Genomic DNA, 24,173 nt, shown 5'->3' on the forward strand with positions numbered 1-24,173 from the left:
GAATTATAATACATCACATATAAGAGATTATGGCTGGAAGGGCAATATTGAGCATAAATCATTGAGACTGATTTCCAAGGGAATAGAAAGCCTCATCTTTCTCTGAGCAGCTGGTGGCCTTGAACTGCTGACCTTGGGGTAGGAAGTGTTCTCTCTTATTTTCTTGACTTCCCTCACTTCTCAGAATCAAATACACAACACAGCTGCTCTGTATCTTTTACATCAGAATATAAAGGGCATTTTTTGAAATAGGCAAGATTACTTCCAGGAGACCTCTTTTCAGATAATACTGAGTGGTCGGAATGTAAAGCCATTCTGCCTGATTGTGTAACTGGATTGCTTTATCTCCTCAAATATGCTATGAAAATAGGCTCTGGTTAAAGCAAAAGCAGACCTGACTACAGCTTGCTCTCAGAAAAAAAAGACGAAATGGCTTCTGAGAATCCCGGGGAAGGATTTCACTGGGTAGGGACAGTTCCTTTGTTAGGATACTGCCCCTGCTCAGCGAGAAAGCTTTCTAGCATTTCCAGCCCAATTTGAAATGTGTGTGGCTATGAACTTTGCCTTCTGGAGAGCCCAGAGGTGCTTGCCTGGTGATGATGGTACATTTAGAAACCATTATACGATCCAGATAACTCTACCAATAAGAACCGCATTTTTCACATATCAAAACCAAGCATACTGGGTAAATATGGTGTGAACTCAACTCTGTACTCAACCACTGATCTGAGGAGCCAGGGCGGAAAAAGATCTTCCTATCTTGTTTAAACTTTTATTTCCTTAGTAAACTGGCCTATTAAAAAGTCTATGAAATGATTGGCCTTATAGTATGAAACATTGTATCAAAAGGAAACAAAATGCAGACATGATCACCAAGCCTTTTGTCAAACAACCCCAAGATAAAGTAATGAATTTTTCACCTAGATTCTGCACAATTTCCCGTTCTCTGAGTAAATTATTCTCAGTGAAAACATTGGGTCAGCTTAGGCTCGTGGAGGGGCATCAGCGATTCTATGCTAGAATGCTCACCTTCTCTGCTGAAGACCCCGGTCCAATTCCTAGACGATGCACCTCGAGGGCAGCCACTATGTCTCTCGGTGGAAGCTTGTGGATGCCGAACAGATTTCAGTGGTGCTTACCGCCTAAGAAAAGCCTGGCAATCTACTTATAAAGATCAGCCAATGAAAACCCTATAAATCACAATGAGCAGATTTGCAGCCAAAAGTAGGGAAGGTGCAGGGGGGCATAATCGCAAGTCGGGGTCCCTTCCACAGCAGTAACAACAGGATTTATGTATACCACTATAACAGTAACACCCACAATGTGTATTAAGCAAATGATGGCAATTAGGATTAGATTGGCTCAGTAAACGGGTCTGGAGGAGCTGCTCTGATTAAGCACTCCATGGCTGGCTTAATTCATGGCTGTGTCACATATTAGTCATGTGGCCTTCAACAAGCTGTCTGTAAAATGGAAAAAGGCCCGTGTAAAACAGTACAATTGCAGTATCTTCCTGGTAACGAGACTAATGGAAACACCTGCCTTATTGGGCTTTGACAAGGAAATTAACCTCCGTGAACATGAAATAGAACTTAGTTCTTATCACTGGGTTTTTCATACTACGGGCCTATGTGGTAGTTACATAATCTCATGTCGACTTGAGGATATTAAGAGTGAAGGAGTGGAGTCCAACCTGTCAATGAGGTCACAGCCTGATTGTGTCTCCTTGTGGGTGTGACCCTCTCATGAGGATTCTAGGAACTTCCCCTCTATTGATCTGCCATCAGAAGAGGCAGGCCTCTCTCTCTGCCTTCATCTTCCAGAGGACAAACCATGTGGAGGTATACTGGGACTTGCGCAAGCCATGCAGCGGAGACCTGCGGAGACAGGCCTGGGATGCTTCCACTGCCAGTGGATCCACAAGAGTGTTCACCCACCGGCCTGTGAGCTTCCTGCATCCATCATCACTGCGAGTGGCAACATAAATCTGAAGAGGAATTTACGAACTAGTATCCGACATATGGGCTAACATAGGACTTACGAACTTGATCTGGACTGGGCTGGGATATTTTCTAATATATAATTGCTCCTTGATATAAAGCTCTCTTACACATGAGTCTCTCTAGATTTGTTTCTCTAGTCAACGCAGACTAACACAGGTTACTAGTGAAGTCTGCCACCCTGGAAGTCAAGCTCGTAAGAAGAGGCCCGAGGGAGTGTTGAGTGGAACTGTTTACACGGGGCCTGTAAACCAAAAATGGGAGCACCAACAAAGCCTCCTTTGGAATGCCGAGGTAAACTGCAGCGAGAGGGGGATACAGGTAGCATTTGTGAATATTCAGACAAACATCTTACCGTATGTCTGAACCTGAAGGTTTCATTCCTCTGTTGACTCAATGTTAATTCTGTTTTTTTACTGTAACATCCAGGCTCTGGATAGGAACTTTGAGGTTACTTTTGTGTACTCATTTCCTGAAGAGATGAAGGCTCAAAAACTCATGGCTACTGAGTAGATTCTGACTCATATCGACCAGAGAGGACAGAGTTGAATTATCCTTTTGAGTTCCCAAGACTATTAAATCTTTACTGGAGCAAACAGTCTCCTCTTTCTCCTGAGGACTGGCTGGCGGGTTGGAACCGTTGATCTTGTGGGCAGCAGCTCAAGGTGCAGCCCATGATGTCGCTTGGTTTAAGGCAGAAATGGGGAGGGAGGTTCCCTTAAAGATCAAGAGGTGAGATGAAAAAGGTATTAGAAGCTCCTCTCTATTCCTACCTCTAAACATGAGTACATTGCTGAGGTTCAAAGTTCTTTCTTATATCATGCCTCTCTCCCTCCAAATAAGGAAAGTCAGAGAGAGCAAGCAAACCTTAATAACAGATCAGGGTCAAAGGGTCCCTCGTGTTCAGTTCCATGGCATCAAGTCCTTCCTTTGCCTTATGTCGCACTAATCCACTCAATACAGTCCTGACTTAGTACATGCTTGTTCCGAGTTGCAAGTCAATATGCAATTACCTGTAGGGCAAAGGGAGAAGCTGTAGAGCAGTGGTCCTCAACCTGTGGGTCAAGACCCTCTTTGGGGTCAACCACTTTCACAGGGGTTGACCAATTCATAACAGTAACAAAATGACAGTGATGAAGTAGCAATGAAAATAATTTTATGATTGGGGTCACCACCACGAGGAGCTGCATTAAAGGGTTGCGGCATTAGGAAGGTTGAGAACCACTGCTGTGGAGGGAAACTTTCTGAAATTTGCCCCTCAGAGGAGTCAAGGACCCAGTGAGCTGGCGAGCAGGGGTACTTGTGAATTGTGGCACCACTCACTGGTCTCCCTCTCCATCCTCTCTCTTTCTCCCTCTAAGCCCACCCACCTCTCTGGGTCCCATCTCTTGTAGTTGTTCCTAACAGAGCTGCAGAAAGGAGTGAATGAAAGTCTTAGTACTGTTATTTGAGGTGAAATTAGTAAGCCATTTGCAGGTTCATTGTGCTGGTAGAAAGTCCACAAGCTCCTTCCTGGGAGAAGGCGCTGCTTTTTATATTGATAGAAAGGCACCCAAGACACCCCCTGCACTGCTATCATGCCAGGAACATGCACACCTCAAACCACTGTTTTCTTTTTCTGCAGAGAAAGACAGGGCAGTGGTAGAGAAGTGAGGAAGAGAAGGGCAGATGAAGACTGGTTGATGTGCCTGTGTTTTTAAAAAATCAGTGACTAACTGAGACATGTCTTGTCTCTGTCCCCCAAAAAGGAACATACATAAGCTTTTGGGTGCTTGGGGAGTTATATTTTTGAGAACAAAAATCTTACGGTTTTGAGATATACACCTCATTATTGATGTTGCTAAAAACCAATGACATTGTTTGTTCATCTTAGATTTCAAGTGTATGTTAGGCTTAGGAAGTTAAATATGGTAAAAAAGATACCTTCATTCCTCGGAGATGTTTTTGTAACCTTCCTGTCCTGGAAGGAATGGGAACTCTGAAGTGATACATGGGGCTGGACAATCCTTTCCAACTCCTAGAAAGGTTGTTAAGGAAAACTGTACTCCCTGCATATGGCTGTCTGTACTTTGTAGTGGTCTACAGCAAAATTTTGCATGGAATTTCAGAGATGTAACCTACCCCACTTATAATTAATCCTACAAAGAAATCTGACTTTCTCTGAGAAGGACTTCGTGAGACGTCTGGTTTAGATGGTTGTTGATGGTAATCCTGGTGGGAGATGCATTTAAACTGGACTTGTCCAAGAACGAATGGAAAATATGCCTTTCTTGGCTAAAATAGAAAATTGTTGATTAGTTTCATCAGTTAGACTGTACCCAGTTTGCCTATCAATTCAGAAAACCGAAAGAATACATTAACTACGGTCCTGTTCATTTTTACATTCTCAATTTTTGTTATAACATTTCTTGACAATCTTCTTGGTTTTCTTGGGACCGTAATCTGCATAGTGTCAGAGAATGAATCATAATTAGTTTTAGTTGTCATGGTAACATCATTCCCTCATGCTTCTGCATGCTTTCCCAGCCTTTCACCACATGGTTACAGCTATGAGACATTCCTAACCAGCAATGCTGCTGTGGTTAACTGCCGCAGTGTGAGTTCCCAGAACAACAGAAAGAAATGTTGCCTGGTTCTGTGTCATGGTCAAAATCATCAGCATGCTCATAATTATCAAAAGTATATTTCCAGGCCTTTCTTCCTAGCCTGTCTTATTCTGGGAACTCTGCTAAAATGTCTTTGCTCCGGGGGATTGTGTTGGAAGTAGCATAACTCCTGGTGTCACCCGTACAGGAATAACAGACGGTGACAGTATCAGGGACACTGAGGGGGATTAATGCCGGAACAGTCAGTCTGGCTTTGAGAGGAGACTAATCCTGAAAATGAGCCCGGCGGTTGATGAGAGCTTTCTTCAGAGATTCTTTTTCTTCTTAACTTCAACATGCTTGTAGCAAAGAATACAATGCTTGGTGCCTTATCAATACACTGTGACAAAGAATAACAAGGGCAAGAACGAAAAAAGCTGACACTCCAAAGATTTTTGCTTTATTTGGTATCAGCAATCAGGTTCTAGCTCATACTATGCTCAACAGGAGAAAAAAAATGTTGCCCGGTCCTCTACCATCTACACAATCGCTGCTAAATCAGCGCCTTGTCTGGCTGCTGTGTCAACACATCTCAACGAAGGTCTGTTTTTCATCGATTCTCTACCTCACTTGGTGATAGAAGTTACTATGGATATCTTAGGATATAAATTTGGAAAAGAAGTGACTTATTCACTGCAAGCATCATTTCTCAACAATATAAATAAATGGTGACTAGACTCATGAACCTCACTGGGTAGAACACACAGGAATCAAATTGGATACCACAGTGGAAAGATGGAAAAGCTCATTATCAGAAAGAATTCAACCAGGAACCCAGCACAGAACTATCAATTGCTCATATGCAAGGTTAAAGAAAATTAAAACAAGTCCACAAGAGCGAACGTATGGCTACTTTATACTACAAAGTATAGCCCAAGCAAATTAAAGACCATTCAAAAAACAGAGTTTTGACCTTCAGGATGCTAATGATGGAAGGCCAGATGAACTGACTGTGGGATGGCATCATACAAAAAGCAAGCATTATTTTAAAAGGCAAGAAAGAGGAAATATCAAAGTAGATATCAAAGGACACATTTGGGTGTTTTGTTTTTTTATTGTGAAATATTTATTTGTAATTACAAATACATGGCATTTTGTCTTTTTTAATGATTTGAATAGTAACTGCTTTTATTGATCCTGTATATTTTATTCCCAGAAGTTTATATTTTTCCTTTTAAAAAAATCATTTTATTGGGAGCTCATACAACTCTTATCACAACCATACATACATCCATTGTGTCGAGTACATTTGTACATCTGTTGCCATCATCATTCTCAAAACATCTTTCTACTTGAGCCCTTGGTATCAGCTCACTTTTCCCCTCTCTCCCCACTAGTCCCTTCCCTCATGAACCCTTGATAATTTATAAATTATTTTGTTATATCTTACACTGTCCAACGTCTCTCTTCACCTATTTTTCTGTTGTCCATCCCCTAGGGAGGGGGTTATATGTAGATCCTTGTAATTGGTTCTTCCTTTCTACACCACCCTTCCTCCACCCTCCAGGTATCGCCACTCTCAGTACTGGTCCTGAAGGGATCATCTGTCCTGGATTCTCTGTGTTCAAGTTCCTATCTGTATCAGTGTACATCCTCTGGTCTAGCCAAATTTGTAAGGTAGATTTGGAATCATGATAGCGGAGGGGGCGGGGGAAAGGAAGTATTTAAGAACTAGAGGAGAGTTGTATGTTTCATCATTGCTACACTGCACCCTGACTAGCTTGTTTCCTCCCTATGACCCTTATGTAAGGGGATGTCCTGTTGCCTATAGATGGGTCTTGGGTCCCCAATCTGCACTCCCCCTGATTCACAATGATTTGCTTTTTTGTTCTTTGAGGCCTGATACCTGATCCCTTTGAAATCTGGTGATCACACAGGCTGGTGTGCTTCTTCCATGTGGGCTTTGATGCTTCTGAGCTAGATGATCACTTATTTACCTTCAAGCCTTTAAGACCCCATACACTATATCCTTTGATATCTGGCAACCATCAGCTTTCTTCATCATATTTGCTTATGCACCCATTTGTCTTAGCGATTGTGTCAGGAAGGTAAGCATCATGGAATGCCAGTTTAATAGAACAAAGTGTTCTTGCGTTGAGGGAGTACTTGAGTGGTGGCCCAATGTCCATCTGCTACCTTAATACTAAATCTATAAATATATGCACATAGATGTATTTACCCATCCTCATAAATATATTTATACATGTATATTCCTTTATTTAGACCTCTATAAATGCCCTTTGCCTCCTAGTTCCTTCTTCTATTCAAAGGAGATATGTGTACTGCTTTCATTCGCATTTTCTGTTTTACCTCTCTGGATTCCAATATACATTGTAAAAACTCCACAGAACTCAAATACAAAATTTAGGATTAAAAGGTTTCTTAACAAGTTGTAATGCCAATGACATATGCTCAGGGTAGAGTAGTTTATAAGAACATGTTACAATACAAAGTTCTTTCAGGTCAAGGAACATGCCACTCTGCAGGAAGCCTCAACCCACGGCTTGGTCCCAAGAGTCAGCAAACCCAGCTCCCTGAATGTCATGTCCAAAGGAGTCTCACCCAATAGGCCTTGGCTGGAAGGCAGTCAGCTCCACTTTGGTGGGTCAGCAACTTCCCCAAGTAAGTGCCCAGAGGCACCTACTCTGCAAGCCAGCCTCCTGCACAAAAGCACTCAGATTTACTTGCTCCCTGTTGGGTTGACCACCACTCTGTCCCAGGCTCTGGCTGCAGGTTCTGGAGCTGTTCCTCTGATGTTCTGGCTGTCTTCTGGACCTCAGAGGCTCACTGAGAGGGGACCTCAGGCCAAGAGACGAACTGTTGCCAGTAGTGAGATCCACCCTCCTGCTTTTCAGAGGACTCATTTTATGCAAAGCAGGATTGCATTCCAAGTAATTCAAAATTATTCATTTTGAATCCTATCAATATTTTCCCTCACCTTCTTCGCAGACCCATTCAGGAAAAGGTCATTTGATGGGAATTAGTGACTTTGGCTAGAAGAGTTACGTTAAGCAGTGCCCTGCCCCAGCAACACTGAACACAGAGATGCTAAAGTGACTCGAATAAATGAAGGAAAAGAGCTGAACATTGTCTTCTCAAACTCCTCTTTGAAATACTAAGTATTATAATGAAATGTGCAAGGGCCAGGAGTTAGAAAACAAAAAGAGGAGATCTTTAGCATTTCTCTAGCTCAAAAAAAAAACACCCCCAAAAAAACCTGAAGAAAAATGTCAAACCTGAAGTTTCAATATGGAAGGCTTCCATGGACAAAATATTGAGCTCGCATGCAGTACGGGAAGAAAATGAAGAGCATATGCAGACACTGTGTCAACAATAACTGTTCGATATTCAAGCATTTCAGGAAATACTGTATGATCAAAAGCCAATGGTATTACAGGAAGAAATTCAAGCTGTACTGAAGTCCTCAACTCAAAACAGGAATTAAAGGCTCCAGGAATTAAAGTGTCAAATGAAAATGATATGATGACAGTGTTAGAAGCACTTACTCATCTGTGCCAAGACATATAGAAGGCAATTACCTGGCCAACTGTTCAACAGAGACGTACTTCAAGGTTTGTGCCCAATTTCAAAGAGAGGTGATCCAATAAAGTATGTAGATTATCAAGTCATTAATATAATACACAAATGAATTCAGAAGAAGACATGAAACAAGGAAATCATGGTTGATATCAAATGCATCTTGACTAAAAGCAGAGAATACCAGGAAGATGTTTGCTTGTGTTTTAGCCACAAATGCCTTTATACTTGTACATATGGATCATAACAAATTATGACTAACATTGCAAAAATGGGAATTTCAGAACGCTTAATTGTGCTCATGCCAAACCAGTACATAGACTGAGGCAGTCATCTGTCCAGAACAAGGGGGCACTACATGGTTTTAAATTAGAAGAGGTGTGCATCAAAGCTGTACCCTTTCACCAAATACATTCAATCTGTATGTTGAGCAAATAATTGGAGAAGCTTGACAATATGAAGAATGTGGCTCCACTATTGGAGGAAGATTCATTAGCGGCCTATAACATGCAGATGATACAATGCAGCCTGATGAACGTGAACAAGACAGAGTGCTTCCTACAGATAAAGATTACAGCCTTCAGTGTGGATCACTGAGCAGAAACAGACGTGCTTGACAGATAAGCAGCCTTATGACAAATGGGAAAATGATGTCGTCAAGGACTACATTTTACCTATGTCCCCAATCAACATCCATGAACATACCAGTCAAGAAATGCAACGTATTGCATTGGTCAAATCTGGTGGCAAAGACCTTTAAGTGTTAAAGAGCCAAGCTGATACCTTAAAAACCAAGATGCACCTGGCCCAAGACATTTTCAATGGCCTCATATGAATAACAAACCTGGACAATTAAGGAAAATCAAAGAAGGATGAATACATTTGAATTATAGTGTTGATGAAGTATATATGAAGGGGCTTCAAAAATTTAGTGGGAAAAATGCATGATCTTTTAATTATACTTTTCCACACATTTGTGAAGTCCCCTTGTAGCCAGTCTTAGGGATACAAATCTGTCATGGAAGAAGTACAGCCAGGACAGTGCTCAGAAAGGAGGATGGGGTGACTTCATCTCACATACTTTGGACATTTTTTAAGAAGAGGCCTCTCCCTAGAGAAGGACATCATGCTTAACAAAGTCCAGGGTTATCAACAAAGAGGAAGACTTTCAATGAAATGCATTGGGACAGCGACCGCAACAATGAACTCAAACACAGCAACAACCGGGAGACTGGTGCAGGGCGAGGGCAGTGTTCCATTCTACTAACCACCACCACCTCTTGAACAAGTGTGATGTCCTTGTCCTGGAACTTGTCCTTCCTGAAAACACATCCGAAATATGTAAGACCAAGACTGACCCTCCTCCTTCCTAAAGAGCAGTCTGGTTGGACTTCTTCCAGGGCAGACTTGTGCATGTTCCTGCAGTCCCTGTGTTCCAAATAAGAGTGGCTGCTGTGTCTGTCTGTCTTTAAATGAAATCAGAAGCGAGTGGGGAAAGGTGCATCCAATTCGCAGTGTCAGTTTAGTGCAAAGAAAGGTTCAGAGCCTTTTTCAATGTTAAAGCTGCATACGTCGTAAGTGAAAGGGATTGGAAAGAAGAACTCGATGCACACAGGGGTTGGTTCGGTTGTTTCAAAGCTAGGGCAAATTTACATAATGCTAAAGGATAATGAGATATTCATAACCCAGGGACTCACTGTATGCAAGGTTTTTTTGTCAACACCAAAATTCAACACCATCAATTCTCTAGCCTTCATTACTTTTTGTAACCTGCATGCATTTTAGGCTATAAAAAGTATCATGGCTTGGGTCAGGCATACCTTAATCCTTTCAAAGTGAAGTTACAACCAAAGAAAATTGAAACAAGCCCACGGAGGCCAAGGTATAACCTGTCGCGAGTATAGTTTTTCAACAATGAACACTAATGACTCTGATGATAGATGGGGGAAACAGAAGATGCTGACATCTCCAATGACAACAGGGAATACTTTTGTGAAACAGAAAATAACATCTTTATTGTTTAAGCCATAGTTGAGACACTTTCCAGTCTTTAAAAATATATCAGTCTTTAAACATTATTCTTGATATTTGGAACACAGCAGTAAACCAAACACACAACCCTCTTAAGAACATGAGCCAGATCAGAGAAAACATACACTCAACAGACTAACAACACATTACACGCCCCCCCACCCACATACACACACAGAGTTCATAGTAAAATTCTGTTCTTTATTAATTCCATTTCTCCAGGAACTCCTTAAAGTAAGTCCCTTTGTATATAAAATATGCTAGAGGGTGGTAATTATTATGAATAAAACTAAATCAAGGGATCAGGACAGAAAATAACAAGAGGCTCCTTTATATGTTACATAGGAAGGTGGAAAGTTGATCATGTAAGCAGAGACTTGAACAGAGCTAAAGAGTAATAAGCCATGTGGGTATCCTGCCGGTCACAGCTGAAACCACCACTGACTAAGACATCCAACAAATTCTTACTCATTCTTAAAAACGGAGCTCATACAGACTCCTCTCTGGGAGCTGTCCAGGCCCACAGGCCCACTCAAATTAATTCCTGCTACTAGGCTTTCTCTGCATCTTAGACCCATGTATCGTTACATTTTAATTAAATCATTAAAGTTTTTAATGCCACCTCGATTAGACTGAAACTACATAGGACCTGTAACACAGCAGGTTCTATGTTCTCACAAGTAATTACTGACTTGACTGCCAACCTCTGTCTTTTGAATAGTCGTGATAAAAATAGGCGGTTGTCAATATAGTGAGATAAAAAGTGAGCACTTAACTACATTCTGATGAAAGTTTATTTCTTTGTTTGTTTCCAGCTGTGTCTTGCAAGTCGATGAGTATCTGAGGGGGGCTTCGACAAGTTCAAGGCAAGGTTCCGTTAGTTTCCCATGAAATTTTGAAGCTCCTTCCTATACGCGTGGAGAAGTCAGCTGGTCCTCTCTGCCAGGTACATATATCTAATCATACTAGGATCCTACAATTTTTTAAAAGATTGCCAAATAATAATTGCAAGATTGCTCAGCCAGGTTGGACAGTCACAGTCCTCTGAGCCTTTCTCCCGGCAATGGGAAGGGGGGCTCATTTTACTCACGGATCTTGCATGGCCACCTGGGAATCTTCCCTTTCAGGGCACTCAACTGGCAACACCCAATCGCCACTATACTGCTCCTTTTCCAGGCCAGCACACGACTGACTCAACCAAGATGGAAGGATCAGGTTATTTTACTCTTAGTCTCAAAGGAGAAGGGAAAAAGAGAAGGCATATTTACAGACACGGAAACCATTGGCTAAGAAAATAGAGCTGCGTTTGGCTTGTAGGTTCCAGTGTAAAAAGTTAACAAAGAAGGAACACTGGATATTACGTATCTTTTAAAACTGAATACAGAGTTTTTAGAATAAAATAAATGTGCTTTTTGAAAATGTTCCCTTTATCATCAAAGCAGAAGGAAAAGTAGTGGCTTATCATTATGATCCATTAAATTAAATTTCCTTCCTGCATGTGTTGTTTCAACATACTTATTATTAATAATTCATATTAATTAATGTTTGTTTTCCATTTAAAGTCAATATCATACATTTAACATTCAGTCAAGAAATAATGTTTAAACCATAGGAGCATGATAATCTGAATGTATTACATATGGCTTTTTGTCCACCCTAAAAATAGTTTAACTGCCATCAAGTTGATTCCAACCACCATTGACCCCATCAGAGAGTAGACCTGCTCTTTAAGGGTTCACAGACTGTGACTCCTTCCAGGAACAGACAAGCCTCCTCTTTCAACCAAGCACAGCTGGTGGGTCTGAACTGCAGCCCAGTTCTTAACCCATGGTACCACCAGGGCTCCTAAGGCGGCTTTGATTCCCAAAATATGTCAATAAATGAAGACATGTAGGGATCGCTGTGTGAAAATAATTGCCAGATACTTGATCTTAGAGAATGTGTTTCAGATCTCAAATTCCGTATTCCATGTTTTCCAAGGGAGTAGGGGCCCGACGGCTGCAAGCACAAGCGCACACAAGTTTTAAGGGATTCTGAAACCGTTTGGCACGGACAAAACCTTCACTACGTCTGTACCGGAAAATGATTGCAACATCACAAACAGTTACTGAACAAATGGCTCTGCGACTCAAGTTGGATAAGGAGGCCCAATTCCAGGAAGCTCTATGGTTTGTTCCCGGGGACTTGGACCAACCTGAGCTCGGGATCAGAACAGATCCATTCCTCCGGGACGTGCTTGACCCAGTTTTCTTTCCTGTCCTTCCAACTGGGGAGGGGTCAAGCCCACGTCAGGCAACTATCTGTTCTGGAGCAACCACAAGCTAGTCCACAACCTGGGACAAAGGGGACTGAGGGGGTGGTAAGATGTGGCAGCTAACAGCTCCGAATGGAAGGGCTTTTCTGGATGGTGGCAGAGGAGGCAGGTTGGGTTTTCTGGGAGGGCCACTCTCAGACTCATCACCCTGCTGAGTTTTCTGCTGTCGTCGGAGGCCCAGCTCGAGTCTTTCCATCCGGGGAACGAGCTCTGCCAGCACACACATCAGCGAATCAGGCAGCGAAAGACCTTCTCAGCGTGATGGCTTCCAGTCAACGTCAGTGTTTGCCGACCACATCATGTCAGTTATTTGTGACGCCTCTTTGAAAGGGTGGTAAGGTTCAGAAATACACCGCCCGTGGGAAGAAGAGCCTCCCGTGGGTTTTCCCAACAACATGAGCGGCACGGCTTGGGGAGTGGTGGTGGTTTCCGGCCATCAGTGCTCGGAATCGAGGCCAGCTTTGCACTTCCAAGCGGCAATGCCAAGCGGGACGGCACATGTTGTGCACGTCTAGCAACTCTGCCCGATTTCTTCAAGGTGATGCGGAAAGAGAAACTGTACTCCAGTTCGCTCTGATCGGACTGGTTGGTGAATTTTATATAGCCCCGAGATCTTCAGACTCCCTGAAGTTGATCCAATAGGCCTATTGGTCACAGAATTATATTTAGTGCTTCATGCCCAAATAGAGCAATTGCTGTCAACTCTCAATTAACCTTGCTATCAGAAGAAGCATTAACGCAGAAAGCACCCATCCTACATAACCCTTCCCAGGGCCTTCCTTGCTGCCAGAATAGCCGCTGAGGTGAGGGTGAGGGAGAGAGAGAGAAATAGAGGCAAATGACGACGTCACAAATGGCTCAGGGTTAAAGGTTTCTTAGGGAACGCTGGCTCAGAACGATCCATTCAGCTGCCACTCGCTGCCCTCTCTTCACGCCTTTGTCCTGCACCGTGAAGTAAAAATAGCTTTGCTTTCCCAGTAACCTTCTGACTGACAAAACAAGCAGGACGCAGCGGAGGAAGCAGCGGAGGGGTGGTGTGAGATCCCCGGTGTCTGGCCTTCATGTGGCAGTCGGTGGTCCAGCAGGGGACGTCTGTGAAGTACAGACTCCGCATCTTCTTCATCAGGATGCTGAGCGTGCCTGGTGTCCCGCCATGGAGAATGCTATCAAGTGTCCCCGCGCTGTGGGTCTGGCTCGGCCAAGCAAAACAGAGAGGCATGTCCAACTGTAAATGCTGTGACTGATTCCCGCGCCCAATAAGTGTCCTTCAACTTCAGTTTCCAACAGATACGACTCTGTGCCCACAGGCTTCTCGGCAGGGACCCACTCGCACCTTCTGATCCCCTCTGGCTGGCCACCTCTCCGCCAGGCCAGGGGCCACCAGAAGAGCAGGTAGGGCCCTCTTCCAGGGATGTCCAGGACTCTTCTGGGAAAGGACTGCATCTGGATAAGGGCAGCTGGAAGCCATCAGATACGAAATAGAGTGAAATTCCTGCTCCTATACGGTCGCTGGGGGCACAGCGGTTACATGCAGGGCTGCTAACCACACAAGGTCGGCAGTTTGAAGCCACCAGCGGCTCTTGGGAGAAAGATGAGGCTTTCTATTCCTCTAAAGACTCTCAGAACCCCACGGGGGCAGTTCCACCCTGTCGTACAGGGTCACCGGGCATCAGCATGGGCTCAAGGGCAATGCGTGTGGGCTCTGAGGGCAGCCTTACCAGGAGTCAGCACCCACCCGACGGCAGTGGGTGGAAGATTAGACAACTGAGGGGTATGGGGAGGAGGCAAGAAAAAACATCGAAACAGGGATGTTTCAAAGTAGGGAAACCACAGGAAACAGCTAAATTACATTTGTTTTTCTTTCAAATGAAAAAAAGCCCACTATGTGGGGTCCACTTGTTCAGAAGCTAAAGAACCAAATTCAAATCCTCCATTCAGTATGTGTGTTAGTCTGGGTACTTTAGAGAAACAAATCCACAGAAACTCATATGTATAAGAGTTTTATGTAAAGGGTAAGTGCACATCAAGAAAACATCCCAACCCAGTGCTGCCCAAGCCCAAAAGTCAATCATTAACCCATATATCCAACAACAATCCATAAAGTCCTCCTCCATCTTACAAAACTGGCACAATGACGCAAGCTGCAGGAGGAAAGCCGAATTAGTGAACGTGTAAGCATCTCAGTGCTGGCACGGGTCTCCACACAACTGCTCCAGCACCCAGGGCTGCATCAGGGTAGGCCCATGTGGCTTCTCCTCAGGGATGTCTTGCAGGAAGTGAGCATTACCAGCTGAGGCAGGGAACTGGCTAAGCCAGCTGCACCCTGGTCCAACCATCACAAAGCAAGAGACCAGAGAACTAGAAAGGTGAGGCTCACCAAGCCATTTATCCCTCTGCCCTTCAATTAACCCCGCATGTGTTTATCGGCCAGTTTATGGCACAATAAACTAACTAATTCAGTATGACTTTGCTAAAAATTAATGGAACACTTAGGAAGAAGCCACTTGATCAGGTTTTCTGCCTCAAAGTGATGTTCTAGATATGAGAGTTAGAAATTGGGTAGGTACAAAACATTCCAAGGGCAGAGCATACAGGAACCGGCAGCAGGCAGGATCTGTTCAACAGAAGACAGGGAAAGTGAAGGAGGAAAAGGAATATAGCGAGGATGTTCTGGGAAAAAAGAACAGGTTGCAGAACATGAAGACGGAATGTGACTCTGAATGACAGGGACTCACGCGATGAGAAGGGGAAACCCTGAGTAAAAAGTGCCACTGCGCAAGGACAAAAGGAGACTCAAGGAACTCAGGGAGGCTGCGCATCTTTTAAGCTCCCCTATGAATTCAGAGAATTCTGATTGTGTGTGGTGTGCCAGGCAGCATGGCAGACACCAGGGGGTCAGCACGGAGAAGGTTTCTACACCTGCAGTGCAAGGGCGATGGAACCACTTATCAGCCTAAAGGACTTGCAGGTGAAAAGCATTTTGGCTCCCTCCTTTGAACACAGATAAAATAATAAAATATGGTAAATAATATCAGATGAAATAAAGCAGTCATCCAGACGAGAGAGGCGCCCCTTTTCTTACAGCCCTGGGGTGAGCTTCCAAAGGGATGCTGCGAGCAGACAAATCCTTCACATCTCACATAGACAGCAAGACTCCTCCTAAAAATACCAAACAACCAGACGCGCTGCCATTGAGTAGATGCTGACGCACACCGGCCCTCTAGAACAGAGTCAAACTGCCCCTGTGGGTTTCCAAGACCAACTCTTGATGGGAACAGGAAGTCTCATTGTCCTCCCCAGGTGCTTTGAACTACTAATCCCATGGCTGGCAGCCTAATGAGTCACCACGATTCCACGAGGGCTCAGAAGCCTTTCTGAAAGTCAGGCCAAATCTCTGGAGGTCACGACCATGAGCCCATGACGACAGTGGCAAGACTCACCATATTCAGTGGGAATTCGTCCCCCAGTGAGACCCAGCCTGACACCACGGAACAGAAAGAGAGGAGGAATCCAAAGAAAGCATTTTTGTTTCCCACCTTGCTGTCTAGCCAAAGACGACATCTAGAAAAATTTGTGGTAATAATTCCTTTTAGAACAATTAATAACAGACTAATCCCAAGGAATTGGGGATTGATGATGTCTCAGATGCCCAACTATCCCATAATGATATTCAATTCCGTTCTCATCCCCCACCCCATCCCCCCAGGCCCTCTTGGAAATATTGCCTCACATGTCTTGGGGTTCTACAAATTGCTGCAACTTCCCACAGAAACTCACAAACATTTGAGGAACTATCTCATGTGGGGGAGGCTGCTATTCAGCCCAATATCCAAAGGACAGGCGTGATAAGCCAGATGCTAGATGCAGAGGGCGTACTCCATTCCTGACTCTTGCTGGTGATGAGATCACATCCCCTGCTTCTTAGTGGGCTCACTTTATACGCAGCAAGAAGGCATTAAAGAGAATCTTCTTCACAATTACCCACAGGTAAATCCTATCCACATCTTCCTCCACCTTCTTAGCAATTCCATTCAGGGGAAGGTCATTTGATGGGAATTACACTGGGGATCAATAATGCAATCAATTTTAAAAAATCATTTTATTAGGGGCTCGTACAACTCTTATCACAATCCATACATCCATCCATGTGTCAAGCACACCCGTACACCTGTTGCCATCATCATTCTCAAAACATTTGCCTTCCACTTGAGCCCTTGGTATCAACTCCTAATTTTCCCCCCTCCTTCATGAACTCTTGATCAAATTAATATAGAATCCTTCACCTTTTTAATGATAACATCAATATAATAGTTTCTGATCCACTGCTATGTAGTATCTCATTTATGCTCATATGACTGGGGGCCTTTAGCAGGGTAGTTCCAGTAGGCAGTGGCCTCCTGCTACTCTTAGATAGCTTTTTCACCCAGGTCCCTCCAGGAGCAGTTTTTCTCCTCTCAGCTGTGGCATGTAACTCCTTACGTCCATTACAGGTACAGCAACCAAGAAATCTATTACATAAAGAATCCGGCACAATTCACACCTCTACTAAGGCCAGGTCTTAAATTAAACCCATCCAGATCATTAGCAGATACAGCCCTCCAGCAATGAACCATAACCACAGGTGTATGAAGTCTACAATTACAGCACATCACATAAGGGAGTGTGGCTGGAAGGGCGGTGCTCACTGACCGTGATCCGGCATGAACACTCCTTTCTGCTCCTTCTCTGATGAAATTGCAGGAGAATACCAGGGTGAAAGAAATAAACCAAAAACACAAACCTCCCACTTTCTGGAAGATTCCTTTACGCAGGAAGAGTGTGCATTTACTCATGACCCTGATGACCTTTTCTTTTGTTTCCTCAGATGGTTATTTTGAGAAAATATATTTGAATTTCGTTAGGCAAGTCCGGTGAAGGGCACATCGAGAGGTTAGAAAGGTTTTACCTTTGCTAAGAACAGACTTTGTGGGAGTGGAAAGCTTAGTCCTTCTAGATGGCTCCGATGGAAGCCCTCATTTACGTTCTTGGGAAACAAAGACGAGGCAATGAGAAAAGGAGCAGGGCCAGATGCTAGTGTTTCCCGGGCCCTTAATTCCTCTTACGAGCTAGCAACTGCTTCATCCAAGAAGATCCCAACCAGTACAGACACTAAGCAATTTAGCGACAATTCAGTGCCCACTAATTTGCCCACAAGCCATTAGCACCACCGTGTACAGGTCTCTGGCAGCTGCACAGCTGGCCAATGTGTATAGAGGTCACTGGATAACTACAAAGGACACATTTCTTATTCTCCCTCCAGTGGACCTTGGGCTTGGGCGCCTGGACTCTCCCCGGTCACCTGGGCTTCCGATTCTCCCCAAATTCCAGCTGGCAATGAAAGGTCTGAATCTGACCCGGGCAACACTTTGAGTGACCTCACAATCCAAGCTATACCGAGGTCTCTCATTCTACACCTGTGTGTGCTGAGACATTACAGATTGAATCGTTTCTCCTCAACATATAGTGAACTCAATGCATTCCCAAGTTGTGTTCAAACACCAAAAGGTTTGAGAACTGAACATACTTTTTTTTCCCTGAAGAAGTAGTGGGAAATCAAGTAATTGGTTCTGAGGCCCCAAAATTCATTTTCCAGGCCTTTAACACAAAGTTGAGAGATTATGGAAATATCCCCTAAAACATCTAAACACAGTAAATGCTGTACATTTTGTTGCTTAAAAACCATGGGTTTTCAGACTGGTACCCTAACTTTCAGAAGTCATGGGCTTCACTTTGAGATCCCCACTAGCACTCCCACGCAACAGCAGAATGCGCCCATCTTTTAGAGGCTTGTGGCCTGGCAGTGCCTCTTCCTCTTTAGTAACGAGTTCCTAGGGGGCATGTTATTTCCCCAAAAGGTCTGGAGTCGTCGCAGTTGAGCACTGGGTGGGTAAGGAAACCCTCAGCCTCCACATATTGAGCAGATTCAGGCCTGCGAGAGGCTTCGTCCTTATTTCCACTCACCCCTCACTGCGCCTCACTGTTCCCTTTCTCAGCGTTTCCCTGCCTGTTCCCTTTCTCAGAGTTTCCCACCGGCCCCGCTGGCTTTGTGCACACGGGGCTGCTCCGCACCCACTCCTACATCGTTTGCATGAAATAACGACGCAGGCCTTTGGCCTTTGCACAGAGCACCGTCTCCGATGTTATCCCCATCGATCTGTTTCCAATTTATCCAAATCAACAGTAACTTTTCAACCTCTTCCATGGTCTGGGTTCTTTGTTTCGTGGTCAAGGATTTCACATCTGTCGATACATTTAATCATATATACATATATATATGTTCTTTTTTATTTTCTCCGAAAATGTTCACAATGCCAACGTAGGCAAGTTATGCGACCTGATTCGAATCTTGCGGTGATCTCTTTCCTTTTCCATCGTGGTTCTCACCGTTTTCCTCCTAGCTTTACTTCGGCTATCACTAACTGTCTTTGGAGCCAGGTGACAATCCTTTATGTCAATAAAGGGAAAGGGGGGAAAAGGGCAATGGTGAATGTTTCAATGCCCTATCCAAAGTACTCTCTGCTGACTGCGAGAGACTGACGCATCACCCCCTTTGTGTCCTCAGCCAGGCACAGGGTGTGACTCGCTCTCGGCCCGTACAAGGTTTTTGAAGTCAAATTTTCAGTTCAATTATGGAACAAAGTTACACCCACAGGGCAGATTTTTAAAAACGTTGCATTTCCGGGAGGGGAAAGCACCAGCTGGGAGCTGTTCCACGACAGAGGTGGGTGCTGACATCCCAGCTCTGTGCTTGTCAATCCCGAAAGAGGTTTCTGTTATGTTACGTTCCTGAGGCTCTGCCAGAAAGGCAGCAGCGGGCCTGGGAGCGGGCCCTGTGAGGATGCTCTATCATACAAAGAAGGCTGAGCAACCACACAACACCTGAGGCTACCCAGAAAAGGAGAACTGACAGGCTGATGCCCGGCTTTGGCCTTCAGCTTCCAGAACTGTGAAGAAATCCATGTTGGTTCTTTTAGGTCGTTCATTTGTCATACTTGTGATTAGCAGGCCTCGACATGGGGTTAAAATCATAGACGCTCACGGGAGCCCAGTCTTCCCAGGCGTCATGGTTTATGTGTACACAAAGGTTAGTTAACAGATCTGTGAAGGAAGCTGAGCTATGGAGGAACTCAACTGAAAACAATGAAAAAATCAATGACGCTAGAACATATTGGAAGTGGCATTTACTTAAGTGATATTATCTAATGGCACAGTTGGGGCAGTAGGAAGTATGTGTTAATACTGATTTGCTATATAAAATATTAGAATGGGTTAGACCCAAGAATCACACATTTCAAATCTGGTGTGCCTAAGATACCTTTTAATGAACCTCCTTTCTTTCCCTGGGAAGCCTGAATTCAGACACTCATTTCTTTAGGGAAGGAGACCTGGTGGCACAGTGATTACACATTGGGTTGCTAACCACAAGGTCAGCGGTTCAAAACCACCACTGCTTCTATGGAGAAAGACCAGGCTTTCTACTTCCATAAAGAGTGACAGTCTCAGAAACCCACAGGGGCAGTTCTAGCTTGTCCTGCAGCAGTGGTTCTCAACCTTCCTAATGCCATGACCCTTTAATAGAGCTCCCCATGTTGTGGTGACCCCCAACCATAGTTATTTTCATTGCTACTTCCTAACTGTCATTTTGCTACAGTTATGAGTCAGAATGTAACTATCCTTTATGCAGGCTGTATTTTCATTGTTAGAAATTGAACATAATTAAAGCATAGTGATTAATCCTAAAAACATTATGTAATTATATATTGTGAGATATTTCCAATTACAAATAAATGAAATTTTGTCTTGAAGCATGATATAGCATGGGCAATAGTTTTCAAACCGGTACTCGTAGGTGGGTGTATCTGCATGTGGGCGGACTCACCTGGAGACGGATAAAGGAGCGATGTCTTGGTTCCTAAGACCATTGGAAATGTATTTTTCCAATGATCTTAGGTGACCCCTGTGAAAGGGTCATTCGTTCAACTCCCAAAGGGGTCAAGACCCACAGGTTGAGAACCGCTATCCTATAGGGTTGCTATGAGTCAGCATCGACTCAATGCCAGTGACTTTGGTTTGGGCTTGGGTTCTTTAGGAATTAATGCTCCATCATCATACTCACAACCCCAACAGGAAAGGCCAGTACGGCCAGGATCCAGTCCCGGAGAGAGATGAGCTTCTTTAGCTGCCTTTCTTGCTCTTGGTTCCCACTCCCTCTTGTCAGAAGACTAGAAAGGTCAGTCAGTACACAGATCCCGAAGAAGACAGCTTGGATAACCTGTAGGTAAACAACAGCTCTGATTAGTCAGCCAGATCCAAAGCCACCCTACCTGGGGAACTGCAAACAAGCCACACATCTGTAACACATCAAAAGGAATCAAAAGCCTATTTACAGGGAACTCCGATCAAAACAGCAATGGCAACAACTCAGTTGCCGTCTAGTTGCTTCATGGTAAACTTGGGTGTGCCAGTGTGGTTTTCAGGGGCTGATTTTTAGTACTGTATCTTTTATTTGGAGGCACCCCTGGATTGACCTGAACCTCCAATCATTTGCTTGGAAGCTGAGCCTGTTAATTGTGTGCCCCATCTTTTGAAATGGGACTCTGCACATTTAAAAAGGTATCTCCAATTTGAAATCCTATGAGAAAATTGATCTCAACATGACTTCCCTTTTTATTTTTTTAGGACAAATGTAGAAATGGACACACACACACACACACACACACACACACACACACACTCAAAAGACCCAGCAGAAAGCAGTATCATTTAGCAAACTGAAGTTCCCATGAGTTTAAGACAGTACATCAAATGACTAGTGCAGTTAGAAAGGATCTAAGACTTGAAAAATAAACCATCAGGGTCATTGCTGAATAAACAAGACAGATTTTTAAAACAGATTTTATTGGGTGTGAATGCAGATACCATATCATTCCATAGTTCAATCACATCAAGCAGTACTGTAGAATTATTGCCACCATCTGTTTCAAAATATTCTCTTCCTTCTTGAACTCCTTGACATCAGCTCCCTTTTACCCCTCCTTCCACCACTGTACTCCTCTCCTCCCCCTCCCCTACTTGGCCCCACCTCACCTGCACTGCTATAGAAGACCAGGGAAGAGAGGTACCATAAGAAAACTTTCTGTTCATTGGATTTTTTATGGGGGGGTGGTGGTGTCAGTGTCAGTCCGGGTAGACTAGATAAACCAATTCATAAACACACATATGTATATAAGAAAGAGGTTTATATACAAGAGCAGTTGAATATTGAGAAAACATCCCAGTCCAGACCAAATCAAGTCCATAAGTCCGATATTATCCTATATGTCCGACACCAATTTAAAAAATCCTCTTCAGACTCATGAAACACATGCATTGATGCCAAATGCAGGAAGATCATAGGCCAGTGGGTGGGAAGTCTTGTAGATCCAGTGGCGTTGTAAGGATCTTAGCGCTGGCACCGGTCTCCACGTGGCTTCTCCAGGTCCAGGGTTCTGGCTGCATCAGGGTAGGTCCATGTAGAGTCCCAAAGGAAGTGAGCACAGAGAGGGGGGGGGGGGGTTGAGCCCTGCCTCCAAGGAAGAAAATACCAGATTTCCCAGAATTCTCAGGAGAAGGCCATGCCCACACAGAGGCCTCATTGGCTATGACCCAATTGACAGACTAGACTCCACCCCTTCACTCTTAATCCTCTCAAGTCCCCATTGATACCAGATTAGCAACTACCACAGGAGGGGGCTTGTTTTTTGTCTTTTATTTTAATCCAGACTGGCTAATCTTCAAAAATTAATCTCCAGAAATGATGAAAACAGGCTACCATTTCCTAGAAAGAAACATGCAATGAAGTTTGACTATTTGCTTACGAGGAGGCACCTCCCAAAAAAACCGGAATTGCGCTGGGCTGAGTGGAGTTTTTGTAGTACTCATTTTCTCCCACTAGGTAAGCATTGAGCAACTCACTCTGAGATAGTGCACCCAGTGGCATCACCCGGGAAGGTTCTCTCTGGTCACAGTGAATTTTTTTGTATACACATTTTTACTGGAACCTTGTTTTTTGTGATGCCAATTTATGAGAACAGCGTGCAACTGTGAAACAGTGTTTCCTGCACTGGAAAAATGCTGCCTAAACTGTTGAGTTGAATACAGCTTACAAGGACAGCGCTATGGGAAAAACTCAGGTGTGAGAGAGGTTTTCTCATTTTAAAAAAGATGAGATGCTGATTATGACAAAGCACATGCTGGATGTCCATCAACTTCCTAAAGGGACGAAAATGCCGACATATATTGTGCATTTGGAGTTCGTTTTACCAGGTCAGACTGTTAATCAAGCTTTCTATTTAGAGGTTCTGAAAAGATTGTGCAACAGTGTGTGACAAAAAAGGCCTGATTTATGGCAGACAGGACTGGTTTTGCCACCACGAAAATGTACCTGTTCATGCAACCATCTCAGTGTGCCAGTTTGGGGCAAAAAACAGCATGCCTCTCTTGCCCCACCCAGGTTACGCACCTGACCTCGCTCCGTGTGATATTCTTTCCCCAAATGTAGAGGGATATGAAAGGACAGTGATTTGACGACAAAGAAGTGAAGAAAAAAACAATGGAGGTGCCATTGCTTGACTATTGGCTTGCAAGGCGGTACCCCCAAAATGGTCAGCCATTCAAACAGATGAGTTTGAAAAATGTTTCCAAGAATGAAATCGCAGGTTTGACAAATGTAGTAAATGTAATGGAGAGTACTTTGAAGGTGATAAGGTTGTTTTGTTAAAAATTTAAATCTATAGCTTTGGGGGGGAAACTCCATTTTTATGGGGGAGTAACCCCTCATATTTAAGATGCTGTTTGTTAATACCATTAAAACCTTGTGTGTCTTTCAGCCACTATTATTAGAATTTAATTTGAGCTGGCATGGAAATCGTATTAAAGAAACTTTGAGTGTTTCCATTGCCTGTGTATACTATGCTGTCTATCACAACTTGACATGCATTAAGGTTAATTGATAAAAATGTAGATGTTACACAGAGATGCACAAGCGGGCCTTAAGCAGGATTGCCTTGAATCATTACTTGGCTCTAGGCATCTTGCAGACTGGAATTTCCAGTCCACCAACTCAGCATGTCACATATGCACCATCTGGCTCTGAATTTGAGCAAGCTGGTTGCTTTTATTATTTTGTATTATATGTAGAAATGAATTGGTCCATGTATACCTTAAATCTCTCAGGTCAAGTGTACCTTAAATCTCTCAGGAAAGTAAGATGAGAATTGATAAACTGATCAGAATAAAAAAACACCATGATATTTTGGAGTAATTCCAATGTTTGCTCCTCTAGCATGTCTCTACTGTTACATGTTCTTCCTACATGTTCTTCCTGCCTCCACCTCTATCCCCTACATCTCCCCCTTAGGAGATCACAGATGACTGCAAAAGGTTGGAAATGTACCCACATTACATTCCCAACTTTGTGCTTCCGAGACATGGGTGCTTTTGATTAAGCGCATATAGTATTATGTCCCCTTATTCTCTGGACTGCACTGAACTAGTAAAATTCTCTATGCTACAGAGCACATTCCTGGAGCTTCTGCCATTTCCTCCCTAAGATAATGACATAGCTGA

General features: G+C 43.7%; 1 protein-coding gene across 3 annotated transcripts in view; it reads right to left on the reverse strand.

The window, feature by feature from the left end:
- AIG1 (androgen induced 1) overlaps positions 1-24,173 on the reverse strand; it is a 303,716-nt gene that overhangs the window by 227,771 nt on the left and 51,772 nt on the right. For all 3 annotated transcript variants that reach the window (XM_075554449.1, XM_075554448.1, XM_075554450.1), the window contains exon 2: positions 20,683-20,838. In XM_075554449.1, the coding sequence (XP_075410564.1) occupies positions 20,683-20,838 (156 nt within the window). The remainder of the gene's footprint in view (positions 1-20,682; positions 20,839-24,173) is intronic.

This window comes from Tenrec ecaudatus, chromosome 7, assembly GCF_050624435.1.
Source record: "Tenrec ecaudatus isolate mTenEca1 chromosome 7, mTenEca1.hap1, whole genome shotgun sequence".
Taxonomy (NCBI): domain Eukaryota; kingdom Metazoa; phylum Chordata; class Mammalia; order Afrosoricida; family Tenrecidae; genus Tenrec; species Tenrec ecaudatus.